Source organism: Henckelia pumila, chromosome 2, assembly GCF_033568475.1.
Source record: "Henckelia pumila isolate YLH828 chromosome 2, ASM3356847v2, whole genome shotgun sequence".
Taxonomy (NCBI): domain Eukaryota; kingdom Viridiplantae; phylum Streptophyta; class Magnoliopsida; order Lamiales; family Gesneriaceae; genus Henckelia; species Henckelia pumila.
In genome coordinates this window covers 102352774-102375309 of record NC_133121.1, presented here as the reverse complement: position 1 = coordinate 102375309, position 22536 = coordinate 102352774, and the positions used below count along the sequence as shown (strand labels likewise).

General features: G+C 31.9%; 1 protein-coding gene across 1 annotated transcript; it reads right to left on the bottom strand.

Annotated features, from left to right (window-relative positions):
- Positions 1-641: 641 nt before the first annotated feature.
- On the bottom strand, positions 642-2147 carry LOC140878036 (protein LATERAL BRANCHING OXIDOREDUCTASE 1-like). Its single transcript, XM_073281637.1, has 4 exons — positions 1899-2147; positions 1480-1724; positions 1060-1384; positions 642-899 (listed from the first exon to the last, which is right to left on the bottom strand). Exons 1-4 carry the CDS (start codon positions 2145-2147, stop codon positions 642-644), a joined length of 1077 nt encoding a protein of 358 aa, XP_073137738.1.
- Between the last annotated feature and the right edge of the window lie 20389 nt (positions 2148-22536).

Below are 22536 nucleotides of genomic sequence, written 5' to 3'. Positions count from 1 at the left end.
AACCACAAAAGGTGTAAAATATTTATACTATGTTTTGTATATTGCCTAACGCAAATGTAAGTGATCTCGTAATTATATGTTAATTGAGTCCTATATATATAAAAATTTAAAACCCTTTTTGTGGATTGTAATTTGAGATTTAGATAGTTTTTGCAATCTTTTAAAATAAATTATTATCATTTTTTTCTTCATGATTGTTAAATATATATATATATATAAATTTTCAGCTGCCCAACCAATGATGACCAACTCGTTCTCGACCACTAAAACCCGGTACCGTGTTTTAGTTATGCGAAAAATAAAAAAAATAACTAAAACCCGATACCGAATTTTAATGGTCAGAAACAAGATAAGAAAATATTGTTGGGCAGCTGAAAAATTCTCTATATATATATATAATTACTTACTTTTATTTTTAGATATTACAAACAATCCATCAGTTATCCACACACTGAACGTTACATAAAAAAGATTGATAATTGTAATATAAAATCTTGGTAAATCATTGCATGTGAAACAGTGAAACTTAAGACAATGGGACCCTCACACGCACATGTATAAGTTAATTAATCCACCAAACAAACAAACCTCACACAAGAATCAAGTTTTGGGAGTTGATTTCTGTGCCCAAATTTTAAAACTTATGTCTCCAACTTGAGATATTCTATGTTTGCCAACTTGCCATCCATTTTCTTGGCTAGAGTGTATCTAAGATAATCTATATATTTAACGTCATTTCTGTAAATTTGGGGGAAGCGATCATCTTCCACCATGGTTTCAACTGGGTTCAACTCGGCCTCATTGCCCGGGATCACGAATGCCGCGATTGATATCCTCGATTTTTCTTCATTAGTAACCGCTCTATGCTCGATGCTCTTGTATATCCCATTGCTCCAAGCCTCCATGACCAAGAAAACATATATAGAAATTGTCAATTATAAATCGCAAAAGTACATATCGACATATCGTAGCTCATCAATTTTTCAAATGTCGCTCGTTATCAGCTTTCAAGATAGCTTGAACTCAACCAGACAAGAGAGAAACGACTTTTTCACGTACCTCGAGAACATCACCGACGTTGACAACAATGGCATTTGGAATAGGCTTAACCGGCACCCATTCTCTCTTGTGCCTGATTTGTAGAGCAGTGATTTCATCTTCTTGCACAAGTAAAGTAATTGAACTAGCATCAGAATGTGGGCTAACACCTAGTACCAAATCAGGCCTACCACACTTTGGGTAATAGTTCATTCTAATGCCTTGTTTCATGTCTTTATGCAACTCTTTGAGACAATTTTCTTCCTTTCCCATTAACAACGACAAGTTTTTGAATATTTCATCTGTCACCCTTTGAACTTCAATCGCGTATTCATCTACAGATTCCCTGTGATCATATATTAGCTACAATCATATGAAACTATTAACTATATATATACTCATCAATAACATTAATATTTCTTCTTGAGTTAACAAACATACTTGAAAGAGGGTATTGTGAGAGGCCAATACTTGATATTCCTCATATCAGATGGCAGTGTCATCAAGAAAATAAGGTCATTCCAGTCGAGTTTTTGATCCTCCGAGACCACGTAACCTTGTCCATAACCTTGAATGTCATTCGCGGCCATAGCATATTTCTTCTTCTCCGCTAAGGGGAGAGCGAAAAATGCTGCTACACTTGCCTTCATCTTGGGTATAGCCTTATCACAGTTGTGGTTAATAACCTGCATACCAATTATATTCTCATCATATATATGCTACCATTTGTTTTTCTTTCATATATATATAGACAAAGAAGGGATCCATTATACTATATAATTAAGTTTGGATTAATAGTCAATAGATATATGATGAATCAATGATAGTTTTATAAAATAATATACTTTCAACATTTTCACCTGGAAGAAACCCCATTCCTTACATGCAACATCCAACTTTCTTCTTTCGGCTTCGTCTCCATTGGCAAGCGGAGAAAGATCTATGATAGGAATATGCAAAGAAAGATGGGATGTATCAGAAAGTTTAGGCCTGTCCTCGACCTCTTTGATGTACTTTTCGGGGATATTCGTGGGATCATTCCTTACAATTTCTTGAACACTTGGCACAGGCAAGGAGCTTCCATAGCCTAATCCTTCATCTTCTTGCATTGTCCCCATTGCTGTATCTACTTGTGAATATATGAATATTAATGTTCTTCCTAAGGCCTATATATATATATCACATTTGGTGCAATATTTATACACTACCAAACTGAGAATCTTGGAATTAATCTCCATAGGAGATTCCAATTTAGTGTTTCATGGTTAATTTAGCTCTAATTGTCTTGTTGCTTCATTCTTGATAATGACAGTTCTTGGTTTTTGGTAATGTCCATAGGCGATGTGATAAAAGTTTGTAATAAATTATTAATAATTTTATAATCTTTCAATATTTGATCACTTTACACATCGTTAACAAAGGTTTGTTTGTAGTGGTTAACATATATATATATATATATAGCAAACTATTTGAATGATTGGAAATGGATTTTTAGGGGAATGCTATTTGCATAATACTTCGTCCCCCTGTTTTTTCCAAGTATCTATATATGCATGGTTTAATGATTAAATCCATACGTACCTTTAAGGCAAATATATCATTACGTACGATTTCTTTTCACTTTATATTATAAATATATCAAATAATTAAAACTAAAATTATTTACATTCGTTTTATTTTGCAATGTTGAATTTCTAGTTTTAATTTTGGGAAATATGTCGACAAAAATTTTAATTAAAAAAAATGGATCATATATTCAATACCATGGGTTTCTCCGCTCTAAGCTTGAGCCTTGTTACCGATTAGTTGGATTAATAATGTCCCAAATCCCAATTTTATGATGTGATAACTACGTCTCAATATTTTTGTCCCGTGGAAGGAATTATTCCTATGTATTTATACCAAATGGATTATAATTAAATAATTAATTAATTAGTAGGCTCTAAGATTTTGACTTTATAACCAACATTTTTTGTTTTTTTTTTTGAAAGATATAACGAACAGTTAATATTGTGTAATATACTTATAAAGAATTTAATATTTTTTTTAAAAAAATTGACTCGTACGATAAGATGATAAAAATATATCGATACAAATAACATATATCATCTTTAATTTACGTAAATCATTTTAAAATTCGAGCAAAAAAATTTATAAGATACAGAGGTGAATCCAAACAATGTCTAAATAGAGCTTGGTTCGTCTTTCATTTCTTGTGCTAATTAAATTTTCCATTCAAGTCTTCTGAAAACGTGTATATTACGTTTCAAAAATAAAATAAAATAAAATAAAAATGTATGTATTACTGAACTAACAAATAAAATGTATCTTACTTTATTAAAATAAATAAATAAAATGTATCTTGCTGTATTGGGCCACGCATGCATCCATTCTTTATTAATTTATTAACTAATATTCTAAATATATATAGGTTTATTCTAATCACAACAAACTTTAAGAAGTAAGCTATTGAATTTCAACTTTATTTCCAGATCGATTTGGTGTAATTTGGACAATTTGGTCATTTATTACTATATACTAACAGATCATAACACACATATTCTGATAAAGCTCTAACTCAGATGAAGGATCTAATCTATGTTGGCGCAAGAGCAAAAGAGATTCAGAAAAGTATGGCCCTCTACAAGTTTCTAAGATTGCCCATATAGGCCAGGCTCCCAATGTTGTTGCATACAGTGTTTGCTTCTTTTGTTTCTTATTCCCATGAATCATGATCTATTTGTTTGGAAATTTGAAAATTTTCTTTTTTGGTTGAATAAATCTCTTGTATCCCCAATGTTGTTGCACACATTGTTTACTTCTTTTGTTTCTTATTCCATGATCCATTTGTTTGAGAATTTGAGGATTTTTTTTTGGATAATGCTATGTGTACATAGAGTTGTACATAGAGGGTTACACGTCCTATAAATTAGGAAAGTATATCAAAAATCTTTTAAAATATCTTTATTTTCAATAGTTTGTTTTGCTCAAAAAAACTTTTAACGAAAATATTATTATTTTTTATTTTATTATTTATTGTGCAGTTTTAGGAGGTGTCAAAATTGAACCCGACCCGAGCTGATCAGAAAATTATCGGATTAAGGTTTTGAGGTTTTGGGATTCGGGTTGACCTGAAATATTTGAATTTTTTTTTATTTTTAACAAAATAATTAAATACACATAATAATAATAATCAATATATTTTAATTTAAATACATAATAACAAAATCTCACTTATATAGTTTTATATAATTTAAATTGAAAGTTTAATTGTACAAAATTTAAAATATACTTACTACACAAAATAAAAATTATTTTTAAAAATCAATACCCGAATAAATCAATAGCGATCGACCCAAACTCGACTAACTCGATCAACTCAAACCTACATGATTTGAGTTTTGATTTTGTTTTTTTTAACAAAATATTAACTATTACACATAATAATAATAAATATATTTTAATTTAAATACATAATAATAAAATCTCGTTTATATATGATTTAAATTTGAAAGCTAAATTTTAAAATTTTATAAAATAATTATTTTTGTTGAACTCGGTAAATTAATTCTAAAAGTAAGTAATAGAATAAAAATAATAATATTTTAGAGAAAAGTTTTTAGAGTAAGACAAAAAATTGTAGGTTGAAGAGAAAAAAAATTTAAGATACTTTCCTAATTTAATTGACGTGTAACCCTTTATGTACAACTCTATGTACACATAGCATTGTCCTTTTTCTTTTTGGTTTAAATCTCTTGTGATACAATAATTTTATGGTCAACTCATTTTCTGACTACAACAGCTGAGAGAGTTTTATTTCTTCAATTAAAGCCGGGATGGTGATGGTGCCTTCCCGATTTTCCTTCCCAATACTGGGAAAGAGGATGAGGTTTGCGGCTACCGACCAGTCACCCCTCCCGGGACAAAAGACGAGGGTTCTTCTAGGATAATGAAATTGGACATAACTCACTACAAAAAATTTAGCTAAAAGAGAAGAATTGTCCTTTTCTATATACTAGTAAACAGCACGTGCGATGCATGTGATTATACTTTGTTTATATATATTATATCTATTTATTATTTTTTTATAATTATCGAGATTTTCACGGCATCATAATAAAAATCATATAAACTTTAATTATTAATTATGAAAATCAACTGAAATAATACAAAGATCATTTTTTTCAGTTTTAGTCATGTTAATGGTGAATTTGTATTTTCAATCCTGTAACTTGAATGTTTTCATTTTTAGTCATATTATGATGCATTTTCATTTTTAATCATGTAACTTGTATATTGTTTTTTTATTTTGATCATTTAACTCCCATGTTTTTTTGGGTTATGTACTTATGTTATGGTATATATATTTTCATTTATAGTCATGTAACTTTTATATTATTTTTATTTTTTGTCATTTAACTTGTATTATATCCCTATATATTTTTATATGACCTTACTTATAGTGTAAATAAAATAACAAATTTTTTATTTCACAATGATAAAACTTTACTTTTTTATTCAAACTTTTAGATATGTAATAGATAATAGATAGATAGATTTCACAATGATAAAATTTTACCATTTTTATTCACATTTTTATGTAGGTAATAGATTTAATTTATACTCCTACATTAATTTCGTAAATATATGTACTTATGTTGTGGTATATATATATATATTTTTTCATTTATAGTCATGTAACTTTTATATTATTTTTATTTTTTGTCATTTAACTTGTATTATATCCCTATATATTTTTATATGACCTTACTTATAGTGTAAATAAAATGACAAATTTTTTATTTCACAATGATAAAACTTTATTTTTTTATTCAAACTTTTAGATAGGTAATATATAATAGATAAATAGATTTCACAATGATAAAATTTTATCATTTTTATTCACATTTTTATGTAGGTAATAGATTTAATTTATACTCATACATTAATTTCGTAAATATATGTTTTTAACTTTAACTTTTAATATTATTACAGAAAATTTTAGTTTTTATTTTTGTTCTTTTCAAGATTTATATTCTTATATTTTTTTTAATTTTAACTATTTATATTAATACCGTAAGTTTTGATTTTTTCCTTTTTTTCTTTTCAAAATTTATTTATCTATTTGATTAACTGCAACTCGATTAAGTCACAAACTAAAATTTAGCTTATTCTTATATATTTTTAAATTGCCTAACATTACATAAGTTGTAATATAAATAAAGACAAATTGTGAGAAATTAAAAAATGGTTCTTTCAAAAAATAATAATTAAAAAATGAATTATTTAATGACATTAATGGACGCATTATTTGCAATTTAATGAAAGTGTATAATTTATTTATGGATATTAATATTTACATATAATATAATAAAAATATTTATTTACTTTTAAGTTCTAACTAAAATGTTGTTTTACTTTAATATCTTTTTATATTTTTATATGACCTTACTTATAGTGTAAATAAAATGACAAATTTGTTATTTCACAATTGCAAAATTTTATCCTTTTTATTCATACTTTTAGAGAGGTAAAGTAATAATTATTAAATATACATGATTTTCTTTTAATAATTTCAGTAAAAAAAAATTTTATTTGTAAAATATCTATATATATATATATATATATATATATATAAATATATTTAAAGTGAAAATATTTATTATCTTAATTGTTTTGAATTGAAATAATACACAATCTAATAAAATAAATATTTATTATCTTTAATAATTTTAATAAATAGATATTTTTATTTTTCAAAATCTAATCATTTTTATGTTAATCAAAATAATACATAATTTAATAAAATAAATATTTATTATCTTTAATAATTTTAATGAATATAAATTTTTTCCAACATCTAATCAATTTTTTTAATTGTTTTAGATTTTCCTTAGAAATATGTACGATAAAATATTATTTCTCAAATTTATTTTTATTATCAAATTTTTATTCAATTTTGGCGTATCGTTTTTTTTCAAATTTTTTTATAAGTATGTCGTAACCAAATTTTATTTTTCTATTATATATATATATTTTAGAAAAAACCACTTTGATGCTCATGTATTTTAAATTTTGTTATCTTAAATTCATAGAAAATAATTCAAACCAATTCACTGAAAGTGAAATTTTATAATTAAATAAGATGCGAGTTAACACAATGTATTTTTAATACCAAAAAATTATATAAAAATAATTTATTCATTGATTGCATTTATATTGTAATAATATATTATTAAATTTATAAATATAGTATGATATTTATAAAATCATTAACACGTGTCTCATGGGTTAGACACGTGAAAATATATTAGATATAACATAAGACAAATAATAAATTTAAATTTATTCACCTTTAAAATAAAAATAAAAAAAGTAATAATTAAAATTTCAAATAATATTCATTTGTTTTATTGTTTCTAAGATATAGTGAATTTTTAATATTTGATAAGGTCTTATATTTGAGTCTTAAATTTATTTAGATTAAATATGGATTACATTTTGACATTTATTTTTGAAAAAATTGCTTTTTTGATTCTATAAAATTCTTTATTTATAATTCCGATACTTTGTGTTATCAGATTTCAAAGTCTGTTATATTTGTTTTTTTTTTCTTACGATTTTAGAGTCTTTTTTTATGTGATATTTTTGTAGCGTAGACGTTTATAGTATTGCATCAGCATTTTTGAGAAACAATAAGTAAAATTGTCAAAAATCGAAACACGCAAGACTAAACTAAAGTTGAAATTTTGATATAGCTAAAAACCCTTTATATCTGTTAAGTCCTTGTGTTTCAAATTTTGGACATAAAACGGCTACAAAAATACGTATGCATATGGGGATATGCTCAAACTTGAAAACGCGAGGATATATGTGCTCAAGATTTGAAAACACAAGGAGTTAATAGATAATTCATTTTTCATAATGGATTTTTAGAAATTTTGAGATTTCACAGGGATATGTATGTAATTATTTCATATGAAAATATAAACCCAAAATCATAATTATCAAATATTAGTGGACTAAAATTACAATTTTTTCTTTATTTTTCCATCATTATCTTTGATTTATTTATATTTATGAATGAAATTTATAATATTTAATTTTATTTAAATTCCAAATTATACATATATTTTATATTATATATTTTTTTCTTATTTTTTTACATTCATTTTTCACCAAGTTTTCATGAAATTATTTATCGACAAATTCTTTAATGAATTTTTTTTATTTCTATTCAAACTTTTAAAGATAAAATTATTAAATATACATAATTTTTTTAAAAATAATTAATTTAAAATATATTTTAATTTTCAAATATATATTCACTTTATATATCAATTTTTATATTTTTAAAACACTATGTAGAAAATCTCATATCAATACAATTAATCGAATGAATATACAATCCAAAGGCAAAATAAAAAAATCCATACTAAAAAACTTAGTCATTCTATTTATACTTTTATAGTCATAATAAAATAAATATATATTATCTTTAATAGTTTTAAAGAATACATGCATATTTTTATTTTCCAACATCTGAATCATTTTTATATGTTAATAGTTTTTATATTTTCCTAAGAATTATGTTTCGATAAAATTTTATTTCTCTAATTTATTTTTATAATCTATTGAATTATGACGTATCATTATTTTCAAATTTTTTTATAAATATGTCGTAACTAAATTTTATTTTTTATTATAATTTTTTTTAAAAAATGTGTTTTAATTTTTTTTCTTAAATTGATAGAAAATAATTCAAACCAATTCATTGAAAGTGAATTTCTATAAATAAATAAGAGGTGAATTGACACAATGTATTTGTAATAACAAAGAAACTATATGAAAATAATTTAATTTTTGATTTCACTTATATTGCTATAGTGTATAATTAATTTTACAAATGCAATATGATATTTAATAAACCAATTAAAATGTTGTGTTTAAAGAGTTCAAAAAAATTTATATTATTTTTATTTTTTTCTAATATAGCAAGTTTTTATTAATAGATTATTGCATTATGAAACTTATTCTTCATAAAATTTATGGTGATATTATATTTCTATATATTATATTAAACACAAATTTCGTAGAAGTGTAAATATTGCTTAAATATTTTAAATGATCAGTTATTTTATTGTCATAGTACAAAAAGTATGTGAATTATTCTATTGTTGTATTTGTTAGTGTAATTAATTATATTAATTCATAATTTATATTAGCATCTTACTATTATATTATTATAATCATAACAGTTTTTTCTAGGGATGTAAATGAGACGAACAGTTCGCGAACTGTTCGGGTCTCGGCTCGTTAAAAGCTCGTTCGGGCTCGTTTAATGAGGCTCGTTAAGGCAAACAAACCAAGCTCGAGCTTTACAATATTCGGCTCGTTAGCTCGTGAACATGCTCGTTAACAAGCTTGTAAGTCATCTCTTAGACGAAAAATAATAGTATTGATATTTAATTTACAAATTTTAATAATAATATTATATTTTTTCAAATATATAACTTAGTTTTTAATTAATTTAATGAATATTTAAATTTATAGTTTAAATATATTAAGCTTGTTTTGGCTCGATAAAAGCTCGAATAAGCTCGTGAGCCATGAATATATTCGTTAAATAAGCTCGGGCTCGGATCGTTTATAAATGAACCGAGCTTGAACATTCAAAAGCTCGGCTCGGCTCGTTTACATCCCTAGTTTTTTCCTCTTAATTTACCTCATAATTCTATATTTTTCAAGACAACAAATCATTATTATCCATAAATATTTATATTAAAAATAAAAATAATTCACTTAGAACATAATCCACAAGAGCTTTTTTTGCTTGTTAATTATTAATTTACCCCATACTTTTACATTTTTAAGATAAAAAATAATAATGATTAATTTATAAAATTAAAAAATAGTTTATAAGAAAAAATAGTTAGTAGAAATAATGCATTATCTTATAATTTTCTTCTCATTATTATTTTTTAGAATGAATTAGGAATATGATGGCATTAAAATGTATTCAATGGGTGGTAAAATAATAATAATAATAATAATAATAATAATAATAATAATAATAATAATAAATGCATCAATTAAATGAATGAACAACATATTGTTTTGTAGAAATTGCACATCCCAAATTTGACCTTAAATTTTATATCATTTTTCTACTTATGCCCGCAATTAATACCAATCATTCATATCTTTTGGGCAATGTAGTAAATACACAATGCAAAACTTTGCCCTTTATTCATATTTTTATAGTAGAAATAGATATAATTCACAGGAATTTTATTTTTACCCGACTTATGTGAGACAAAAAACACTAAAAAAGAAACATGAGATTTTCCCAAATTAGATGACATCGCTTTCTCATTTAAAACATAAATTATGGTGGAGACAATGTACATATACAGGAAAGGTGGTGTTGGATGTGTGAATTCTAAGTAGGAAACATTTTAATTAGTATCCAACGAAGATGAGAGTTATAGTTACTTTGTACTTAGGTTAATAAAAGAAATTAAAAAGAAGATTTAATAATAATAATAATAATAATAATAATAATAATAATAAAAAGGAAAGATATCAAAATTTTAAATCATGAGATAAGATATGATAGAAAGAAAAATGTATACTATGAAATAATTGAGTGGTTAAATATATTTTTGAAATCTATATTATATATAAAGTTTGATACATCTATATATACTACATAGTATAGATATATAAAGTAAAATCGTGTACGAAGAGGTACTAATATAATGTAAGATTGTGATAGATAATTTTTTTTTAAAATTAAAACTGACAGCATAAGATTGGATAGAAAATTATTATGCCACATTGAGATATCAAAGTTAGCGCTAAATTTAATAATGTGTAGCATAATATATATATATATATATATATATATATATATATATATATATATATATTCTTATTCTGAAACTAAATACGAAAAAGTCTCGTTAGGTAGATGGTGGAATGGGGTTTAGGAATATCCATGAATTCAATATTGCTCTCTTGGCTAAACAGAGTTGGAGACTTATCTCCGAACCAAATTCAATTACATCTCAGGTGATAAAAGCTAGATACTACCCTCATGGTGACTTTTTTAATGCTAAGCTAGGGGCTAATCCAAGTTATGTTTGGCCTAGTATCTTGGCTACCCAGGATTTGATCCGTAAAGGGGCTCGGTTGAGAATTGGTTCAGGTGTTCAAACAAAAATTTGGGGTGATCCTTGGTTGCCAGACTCTGAAAATCCTTATATTGTATCAGATGCTCATCCAAAGTTGCATTTGGCCACCGTTAGTTCATTGCGATGTGAAGAGGGGGGTAACTGGGATTTGGATCTTCTAAGGGATTTATTCACTCCGAGGGACCAAGGCCTCATTCTATCTATTCCTCTGAGTAGACTCCCTTTTGATGACTGCTGGATTTGGGGTGAAGATCGTAAAGGTTGTTATACTATCAAGAGTGGGTATGGGATGTTGATGAAGAGTCGAGTTCAGGTCCACCAATATGATGGTGTTAACTGGTCTTTAATCTGGAATTTAAGGGAGTGTTTGCAATCACTAAAAAAAAGTGATTGTTAGCTTTTGGCTTAAAAAATCATTTTTGTGTGTTTTTTAAACCTAGATTATGTATTAGCTTATGCTTAACTTAATTGAAATCCAAAAGCTAATCATGTGGTGATTATGATTCTCCAAAAGTGATTCTAATAAGAAGGTCGTTGTTAAAATCACTCTAATCACTTATTTATCAAACATTACCCAACTTTGATTTTTAGATTTTCACATTTGTTTCCAAACACTACCAACTTTTGATTTTTCTTAACTTTTTTATAATTTATAAATTAATCACTTCTACAAAAGCACAATCTGTTGAAAACACTCCCTAAATATCCCGGTGAACGTTCGCAATTTTCTGTGGAGGAGTCTATCTAATATATTACCTACGATGAAGAACCTTCAAACTCGTAGAGTGCCGGTCCCTGATTGGTGCCCCCTTTGTCGTCATGAAACTGAAGATGGTCTTCACGCTTTAGTTTCCTGCCCCCTAGTGCGCGGCACTTGGAATTTCTCTTCGATTGGAAGCTTTTTAGGTCCAGTGCCACTCTTTCAGCTTGGTGGAAGAATATTATCAGTACCCGCAATCTTCCTGACATTGAAATTGCAGCAATGATTGTGTGGTGCACTTGGAAAATCCGGAATGACGTGGTGTGGAATGGTAAAAGTAAAACAGCTGCTGGAATTTTTTCTTCTTGTAGTGACCCTGCATGGTATCACCTACTAACTGGCAACTAATAGCATGCATTAACTTAATACAGCAAAATAACTTAACAGAGTAAAACATGCGGAAACAAAACCATAATTTACATATCAGCTTAGTAACATAATTCAGGCTTAAATCTGTAGTGATACAACCAAATCGAAAACTTAAACAGTACACATTATACAGCTATATCGAATCCTGCTGTATAATAAAATCCTCAAGGCTCCTGCCCCCTAGTCCTGCCTTGAACTACCAGCTCCGTCCATCCTGCGACCTGCCCCATGGAATAGGGTGTCCAAGATAACAACTAGGACGTGAGCGCTAACGCCCAATACGTAAACATGAGTAAACATATGTATATAATGCATGCAACATGATGACTGGTACAGGGTCATCTGAAAAGTCATGCTCAGAACCGGCGCCACATGAGTGCTGCCACCGCACGGATCAACCTCTGGGTGCAACCACACTCGTCTAGTACACTAGAGTAGACAGACATAAATGCCCCCGCCGTCGCGGTACTCTCAGTGACAGACTATCGAGTATAGAGCTGAGCGGCTCTATAGTCAGGTATAACAAGGTATAGACTCAACGTGTATATGCACATGACATATGAATATAGAAAGCGGTAAATCATACATCATGCCATATAATAATACCAAATAAATGCAACATATAAACATGTATACTCGCTGGCAATCTCAGTCAATGTGTACGTATCTCTAGGCTAGTTCAAGTATAATAGGATCCTAGGTTCCAAGCCTATATTCAAAAGTTCACTGTATCACTACATAAATTCTATAAGCCTTAACTAAGCTAATAAGTACTCCCAAAACTTAAATAGATTCCCGGACCATACCTTCGTCCGTAGTTAGCCCTTTGAAGTCACTAGTCCCAGATGACTATAACCACACCTTGGTTATTCCAGAACCTCTATTATAACCGATAGGGCCCTCAAGTGTATATCTCACACTATATAACTGAAGAAGGAAACTCGGAAACTCGTAATTGAAAATGAATCTGCGAAGCCCTATTTATAGGCAAAATTCCCGGCCAAGATCGGAACTTCCGATTTCGGGATCGGAGCTTCCGATCCAGCTCATTGCGTGCATGCAAGACACGCCAGGATCAGAACTTCCGATCAGGCGATCGGAGCTTCCGATCTGCTCTACGTTCAACACTTGTCAAAACTCGCGGCTGAGTCATCGAGCATTGCTGGCAGCTGGAGATCGGAACTTCCGTTCTAGGATCGGAGCTTCCGATCTTGATGCTTCCGCTGAGCTTCCGAAGTGGCTGGGATCGGAGTGTCCGATCTGGGTTCGGAGCTTCCGATCCGGCCCAAATACAAAAGCCCAAATTCTTTTCTGATGCCCAATAAAACTCTGGAATTGGTTAATTACTAACCCTTAATCATGTTTAACATATTATTATCTTAAAATGGAATCTGGGTTACTACATTCTCCCCACCTTTAGATATTTCGTCCGCAAAATAACATCTAAAGACAATTCAAGATAACAATATGAAATATCAAACCATGTTTTATTACAACAACTGTAATTACAACTACATGGTAATCAAAAATACAAAGCAAACAACTCAGGATATTCTGCTTGCATACGACTCTCAGTTTCCCAAGTTGCTTCTTCAACGCCTCGGCGCTGCCACTGTACCATCACAAGTGGTATAGTCTTGTTTCGAAGAACTTTCTCCTTCCTGTCTAGGATACGGATTGGTCGTTCAACAAAAGACAGATCTGGCTCTAACTGAATATCAGTAGACTGAATCACATGAGATTCATCAGCTATATACCGTCGAAGCAACGACACATGAAAAACATTATGTATACTGGAAAGATTTGGCGGTAAAGCCAAACGATATGCAACAAGAGTGGGTGCCCGGTTAGCCAACTTGTGGCTAAGGGCTTTTATGACTCTATGTAAAACAATCTTTTGTTTATTATAATTTACACTTTTATAATGGCATTGACTTTATCTTTCTTCATAATGTTATATTATGATATACTATTGTTGTTTTGATAAAGACCTTGAATATACTATAGTGTATGTAAGATGTGGTAGCACATGGGGATGGCTATCATGAAACACATCTTATAGTCACTGTATATTCTAAACTGTTCCTAGTCAATTGAGCCGTCCGCAAATAAGGATAAGGATCGCTCGAGATTGAGACTAGCATTTGCGATGCCGAGTACCACGTTTCATTGGTATGGAACATAGAGATGTTCAAAGCATGCAAATGGATATTCATATGATGAATGATCGAACTACCCTATTCGGATTTTCCAAGTGGTTATCACTTATCGAGTGGATAAAGTCCGCGGTTTTGGTTGTACACCATTAGTCCTTATTACTTGAAACATCATTGAGACTCTATATGCTAGTACTGTACTTTGACTCGTTTACCGACTCTATTGGGGTCATCAGGTGTCGGGATTGGGTACAGTTACGACACATATAGGAGTCGATACTTTGTTGTCAAGGATTCACCACATACTTGCGAGTGTGGATATCCTATGCGATCTGAGGAGATATTAGTGTGACGAATCTGTGGCCAGAGTACATGATGTGTTTTAGGTTACTTGGTGTTCCTAGTAACACATGCGATGTCACTAATAGATCTCCAAGATGTTATGCATAGTTATCGAATCTCGAACGACTCTCGATATACCAATGGTTGTTGATTCGATCGGGATATATGGATGAAGGGACCGTACTGTACGCTAACCAAAATCTACTGGTTCTTGCAGGCACTATCAGTAATACCTAGGGAATCATGGGGTGATGTTGCTAGGCGCTCTTACCATGATTCGATGGGTAAGTCGGAAATTGTTGTTCCGAGTCACAAGGAGTTGTCAGCCCACGGCTAGCTGTATTCCTGAACCATTGAGGGTTACACAAGTAATGAATTACTAAAACCCCGTAGAGATAGTTAAATTTAAAGAGTTAAATTTAATGAAAGAGAAGTTGGACTTCTTAACTAAAGGGAGTGGGATTTTCTAAAATGACATAGAGATGGACATTTTTGGAAATCACTGAATTCGGATTCAGAAAAATTATCTTGACTCTAAAAGATGCAGAAATGGTTTTTGTGCACATTGGTGAAATCACTTTATCAATCGGAGTCACGATGAATTTTATATTAATTTCTATAACAACAGGCTTGACTTGTTGGGCTTAAGTTATGGATTGTGGGCTTTAAGAAGTTAGAGTCCTGATACAATTATAACTAGAAATTATCTATAAATAGAGGTGTTGGGTTCGAAAATTACACACATTGAATACTGCAATTTTCGAAATTCACTCTATACTATTCAAGAGGATTTTTCGAAAATTCCTCTGTCCCTTTTTGAGAAAATTCGGACTGTGATTTTTGTGAAAAATTACAATTCGAATTAACAGATCATATCTGTTTATTCTCTACGTAAAACTTCTGATTGATTTCTAGTGCAGTCAATCAGAGGGTTACTGTTTTTAATTCTTGGACCTAATTCCGGAGTTAGATCGTGACTGTCATCGGTTTCCGGGATTTACAAGAAGAGCAGATTAAATTCTGTTGGAGTTCACGATCAAGCCTTTGCTTGACGAGGTAAAAATTTAATTGTGATTTTATTTTTACTTGAACAAATTTAATCGTAAAAGTTCTGATACCCATATATGGAATCGTTCCATATAATAAAATAAAAATTTTAAACTTCCGCTGCATCGGGTATCAATTCTTAATTGATCTGAACACGTTTTCCAACAGTGGTATCAGAGCCAGGTTGCTCAGATCAAACGATTAAATTAATCGATTGTACAAAATTTTTAAGCTTCGGTTTTTTGAAACAAAACGAAAATTTTAAAATTGAATTTTAATGGAAAAATCGGGCAGCGCTGGGCGCTGCCCTTGTCCATCGCTGCCCAGGGTAGCGATCGTCGTTGCCCAAGGGGCAGCCTGCCCGGGCCCCTCTTTGGGGCGCGGGCTGCCCGGGATTGTCCCGGGCAGCCCAAAAAAATTATTTTTAATTTTTAATTAAAATTTTAATTTTTTGAAATTCTAGTTTTTGATCCGATCGAAAATTGTTTTTGATTGGTTCACGAGGCATCAGATCGAATTGTTCGAGTCCAAAAATTTTAAAATTGATTTTTGGATAAATTTGAATTTTTGGAAAATTTATAAATTTTATCCGTTAAATTAAATTTTATAAAATTAATTATTTTGGTACAATTGATGATAAGATATGATCTTATGGATGGATAAGATAAAATATGATTTTATCTTTTAAATTATGATGCCTTTGCATGTTTATCCAATTATTTAATTATTGAATTAATTAATGGATAAAAGATGATCGATTGCCATGACCAATGTTTTAGGTGTATGTTAGGTGATTTACATTTGTCTTATTGTTGTTGGTGTTTATTTATGAGCTTGGTTTATAGCCCAATATGATTGTCATATGTAATAAAAGTGGGCCTGGTTTATGGCCCGTTCCCACCCCTAAAATGTATCCCATATTTGTCATCGAAATTTATTGTAAATTTATTAGACTTAGTGGGAGACAAAGATTTGAAGAAATGGTGGGCCCAGCAGACAATGAAGACCGAAAAAATGTAAATTGGAAGCTCAATGTAATAGGATTGCATTGCATACTTGCATATCACCTAGGATTGGACTTAGACTCGTGATTGGCAACCACGGGTCGATTAGTTAATGGGATCGATCATCCTTAAATAATATATGATATTATTGATGTATGCATGTTTAGACTAAATTGTATGAATCCCGCAAGCATACATAAATTGCATGATGAGACAAATTTTCAAAATTAAAAATCCCTCATTTTAAATATGATTTAAAATTGATATCAAGATTAATAAAAAGAGAATTTAAATATTGTTTAAATATTCCTACCTTCCATCAACGATCAATGTATGAGATGCTACCCGCGGATATGGTCCGGCTCATATTATTGGGGGGGCCCGTTCGTCGGAAAGTTGTACATTGGATCGACACATGTTGTAAGTTGGGTGGAACTCCCATGGGATTGGCTCATATTATTGGGGATCCACATGGCGACCGTCCATCACAACTTAATATTGATGGGTTATCTTGACATGTCACAATAAACGGCGTCATATTATTGGGCCCTTATTGGACATGAGGTAAAAACATGGGGGTTAATTTGGAAGTAATTGGGCTCTACCTTTTGAAAATTATGGTTGGATGATATTATTCGGGATCATGATTTGTCAATTGGACTCCATGTTCTTACTAAGGAAAACAGTTTCCCGTTTTCACTAGAGGGTAGTGAAATCGTTAAAATAGTGGGGTGTAATTCATAAAATTAAAATTCGCCATATTTTATGTCTTAGTAAATTAATTATACAATCATTGATTATTGTCTGTTTCCTTTTCAGTATATTATTACAATGACTTCTCGTAATCCACTGTTTTCAATTCTCGAACAAAACAAATTGACTGGCGCAAACTATACGGAATGGTTCCGTAAGTTGAAAATTATTCTTACTTCGGAAAAAAGCTTTCTACGTGTTAGAGAAGCCGCCTCCGAAGGAAGCCCCGGCTAATACAAGTCCGGAAGAGTTGGCCAAACTTGATTTATGGTGGGACCATGATATCAAGGCCAAATGCTACATGCAGACTTCGATGTCTGATGAGCTTCAAAGGAGATTCGAAGATGCCGTGAATGCTGCTGACATTCACAAGAACCTCAAGGAACTCTTTGGAGCTCAGTCAAGGTCGAAGAGGTATGCCACCATCAGAGAGCTCATGACGAGCCGCATGCGAGATGGGACTTCGGTCCGTGAGCATGGGGTGCGCATGATTGGGCTCATTGAAAAGTTGGTAACACTCGACTAGTCTTTGGAGCATGAACTTAGCGCGGACTTGTTGCTTCTATCACTTCCTTCATCGTTTGACGGTTTTGTGATGAACTTTAATATGAACAAGATAGAGGCCACCCTTTAAGAGATGGTCAATATGCTTGTCACATATGAAACCACACTAAATAAGGATAAACCGGTACTCTTGGTTGGCTCCTCTTCTAACTCTAAGAAAGGACCAAGTGGAAAGGGTAAGAAACGTTCTGCCCCGCCCAAGAAGATTGTACCAGATAAGAAGGGAAAGGCCAAGGCTTCAATTGGGATAAAAGATGAAAACGTTTGCCATTACTGCAAGAAACCCGGTCATTGAAAACGTAACTGCAAGGAATACCTCAAACAGTTGCGAACTGCAAAGGGTATGCTTTACATTGAAATAAATGTTTCGCTTAATACTTCTTCTTGGGTATTGGATACTGGATGTGGATCTCACATTTGCAATGATTTGCAGGTGATGACAAGAAGTCATAAGCTAAGGTTGGGTGAGATCCAGCTAAGGCTCGGGAATGGTTCTAGAGTCGAAGCCAAAGCTATAGGAGACATTTATTTAGTTTTGCAGAACAATTTTAAGTTATTTTTGAGAGATGTTTTATATGTTCCGGATTTGGTCAAAAACATTATATCTATTTCTATGCTTGATAGAGATGGTTTTTCTTGCAATTTTGTGAATGAGATTTGCAATATTTACAAGAATGAATGTTTGATTAGAAATGGACAACTTGAAAACGATCTATATAGATTAAAATTAAAAGACGTTCCAATTAATTATGTTGAGATACCAGTCGCAAGTTTAAAAATTTATTTAAACTTTGATCCCCTTCAAGAAGAAGACCATATCTAATAGGAGGCCTAGAATTCCTCTCGGATCTCCTAGTAATAGGCGTGTCTTGTGATGATTCTTGAGGTGTAGGATCGCTATTTTGTATCTCGGGTTCTTCTCGAATTTCTTCGAGTTCCATCATCTTGTCTTTCTTATCCAATAAGAACTCCTTCTCCAAGAAGGTGGCATTCCTTGAAACAAACACTTTTGTTTCAGCAGGATGATAGAAATAATATCCGATTGAATTCTTCGGATACCCTACAAAATAACATAAGGTGGATCGACTATCCAACTTATCTCCCACTGTCTGCTTCATGTAAGCAGGACATCCCCAAATCCTCAAGTACGAATACTTAGGAGCTTTGTCATTCCATAACTCGTATGGTGTTTTATTTACTGCTTTAGTGTGGACGTTGTTTAACAACAATACCGCTGTTTCAAGCGCGTAGCCCCAAAACGAAGGTGGGAGCTCAGTGAAGCTCATCATGGATCGAACCATGTCCAACAAAGTTCGATTGCGACGCTCCAAAACACCATTAAGCTGAGGTATCATAGGAGGAGTCCACTGAGAGAGAATCCCATTCTCTTTTAGATAGTCCAAAAACTCGGTACTTAAGTATTCTCCACCTCAATCCGATCGAAGTGCCTTAATACTTTTACCTAGTTTGTAAGACCTTAGCCACAAGTTGGCTTACAAAATCAGTTTATCAATCGGAGTCACCAGTCGCAATGTTCAAGTCCATAAGAATCCTTATTGCCATAGCAGCATGGTATGACTATGAGATATGACAAATGGATGTAAAGACTGCATTTCTTAATGGAAACATTAAGGAAGAGATCTATATGATGCAGCCTGAGGGATACACATCCATGGGAAGCGAGCATAAGGTATGCAAGCTTCAGAGATCAATCTATGGTCTCAAACAAGCATCAAGAAGTTGGAACCAAAAATTTGATGAAATGATAAAGGATTTTGGTTTTATCAAGAACCCGGAGGAATCATGCGTGTACAAGAAAGTAGTTAAGAATGCGGTAACATTCTTAGTACTTTGTGTTGATGACATCCTACTCATGGGGAATGATGTAGGGATGTTGCAGTCAACAAAGATATGGTTATCAGGTAGATTCTCGATGAAGGATTTAGGTGAGGCATCCTATATTCTAGGAATTCAGATCTATAGAGATAGATCTAAAAGAATGATAGGACTCACTCAATCAACCTACATCGACACCATATTGAAAAGGTTTTCAATGGATGGGTCCAAGAGAGGACATCTACCTATGTGTTATGAAGTTTCTCTATCCAAGTCTATGTGTCCCAAGACTGACGAAGAGATAGAGAAGATGACACACGTGCCATATGCGTCAGCCATAGGTAGTATCATGTATGGGATGATATCTACCAGACCGGATGTGGCCTATGCTCTGAGCGTCACGAGCAGATACCAAGCTAATCCCGGTCAAATGCATTGGAAAGCCGTGAAGGATATTCTTAAGTACTTGCGAAGGACTAAGAATTTATTCATGGTTTATGGAGGGAGAGAATTGAAGTTGGAAGGCTATACCGACTCTAGCTTCCAATGTGACGTGGATGACTCGAAATCAAACTCTGGATTTGTATTCGTACTCAAAGGCGGTGCTGTCTCTTGGAAGAGTTCCAAGCAGGACACCACAGTGGATTCCACCACTGAGGCAGAATACATTGCAGCATCAGCTGCTGCTAAAGAGGCGGTTTGGATAAGGAAATTCATCCAAGAGTTGGGTGTAATTCCTGAAGCTGTTGATCCAGTCCCGGTGTACTGTGACAACATGGGTGCCGTTGCTCAGGCAAAGGAACCAAGGTCTCATCAGAAGTCCAAACACGTACTGAGGAAATACCACATCATCCGGGAGATCGTGGAAAGAGGAGACATCAGTGTCGAGAGAGTGGCCTCTACAGACAATATCGCTGATCCGCTTACTAAGCCCTTGCCAGGACCACTGTTTGACAAACATCGCGAAGCAATGGGATTACGTAGTATGACTAGTTGGCTTTAGGGCAAGTGGGAGATTGAAAGAGTGGGTGCCCGGTTAGCCAACTTGTGGCTAAGGGCTTTTATGACTCTATGTAAAACAATCTTTTGTTTAATATAATTTACACTTTTATAATGGCATTGACTTTATCTTTCTTCATAATGTTATATTATGATATACTATTGTTGTTTTGATAAAGACCTTGAATATACTATAGTGTATGTAAGATGTGGTAGCACATAGGGATGGCTATCATGAAACACATCTTATAGTCACTGTATATTCTAAACTGTTCCTAGTCAATTGAGCCGTCCGCAAATAAGGATAAGGATCGCTCGAGATTGAGACTAGCATTTGCGATGCCGAGTACCACGTTTCATTGGTATGGAACATAGAGATGTTCAAAGCATGCAAATGGATATTCATATGATGAATGATCGAACTACCCTATTCGGACTTTCCAAGTGGTTATCACTTATCGAGTGGATAAAGTCCGCGGTTTTGGTTGTACACCATTAGTCCTTATTACTTGAAACATCATTGAGACTCTATATGCTAGTACTGTACTTTGACTCATTTACCGACTCTATTGGGGTCATCAGGTGTCGGGATTGGGTACAGTTACGATACATATAGGAGTCGATGCTTTGTTGTCAAGGATTCACCACATACTTGCGAGTGTGGATATCCTATGCGATCTGAGGAGATATTAGTGTGACGAATCTGTGACCAGAGTACATGATGTGTTTTAGGTTACTTGGTGTTCCTAGTAACACATGCGATGTCACTAACAGATCTCCAAGATGTTATGCATAGTTATCGAATCTCGAACGACTCTCGATATACCAATGGTTGTTGATTCGATCGGGATATATGGATGAAGGGACCGTACTGTACGCTAACCAAAATCTACTGATTCTTGCAGGCACTATCAGTAATACCTAGGGAATCATGGGGCGATGTTGCTAGGCGCTCTTACCATGATTCGATGGGTAAGTCGGAAATTGTTGTTCCGAGTCACAAGGAGTTGTGAGCCCACGGCTAGCTGTATTCTTGAACTATTGAGAGTTACACAAGTAATGGATTACTAAAACCCCGTAGAGATAGTTAAATTTAAAGAGTTAAATTTAATGAAAGAGAAGTTGGACTTCTTAACTAAAGGGAGTGGGATTTCCTAAAATGACATAGGGATGGGCATTTTTGGAAATCATTGAATTCGGATTCAGAAAAATTATCTTGACTCTAAAAGATGCAGAAATGGTTTCTGTGCACATTGGTGAAATCAGTTTATAAATCGGAGTCACGATGAATTTTATATTAATTTCTATAACAACAGACTTGGCTTGTTGGGCTTAAGTTATGGATTGTGGGCTTTAAGGAGTTAGAGTCCTGATACAATTATAACTAGAAATTATCTATAAATAGAGGTGTTGGGTTCGAAAATTACACACATTGAATACTGCAATTTTCGAAAATCAGTCTATATTATTCA

Excerpts from the sequence above, each read along its gene's own strand:
- LOC140878036 (XM_073281637.1), bottom strand. The coding sequence starts at position 2,147 with ATGCAAGAAGATGAAGGATTAGGCTATGGAAGCTCCTTGCCTGTGCCA. Across the intron at positions 1,725-1,898 it reads AGGAATGGGGTTTCTTCCAG|GTTATTAACCACAACTGTGA; the intron begins GTGAAAATGTTG and ends ATTGGTATGCAG. Across the intron at positions 900-1,059 it reads ACGTCGGTGATGTTCTCGAG|GCTTGGAGCAATGGGATATA; the intron begins GTACGTGAAAAA and ends TTGGTCATGGAG.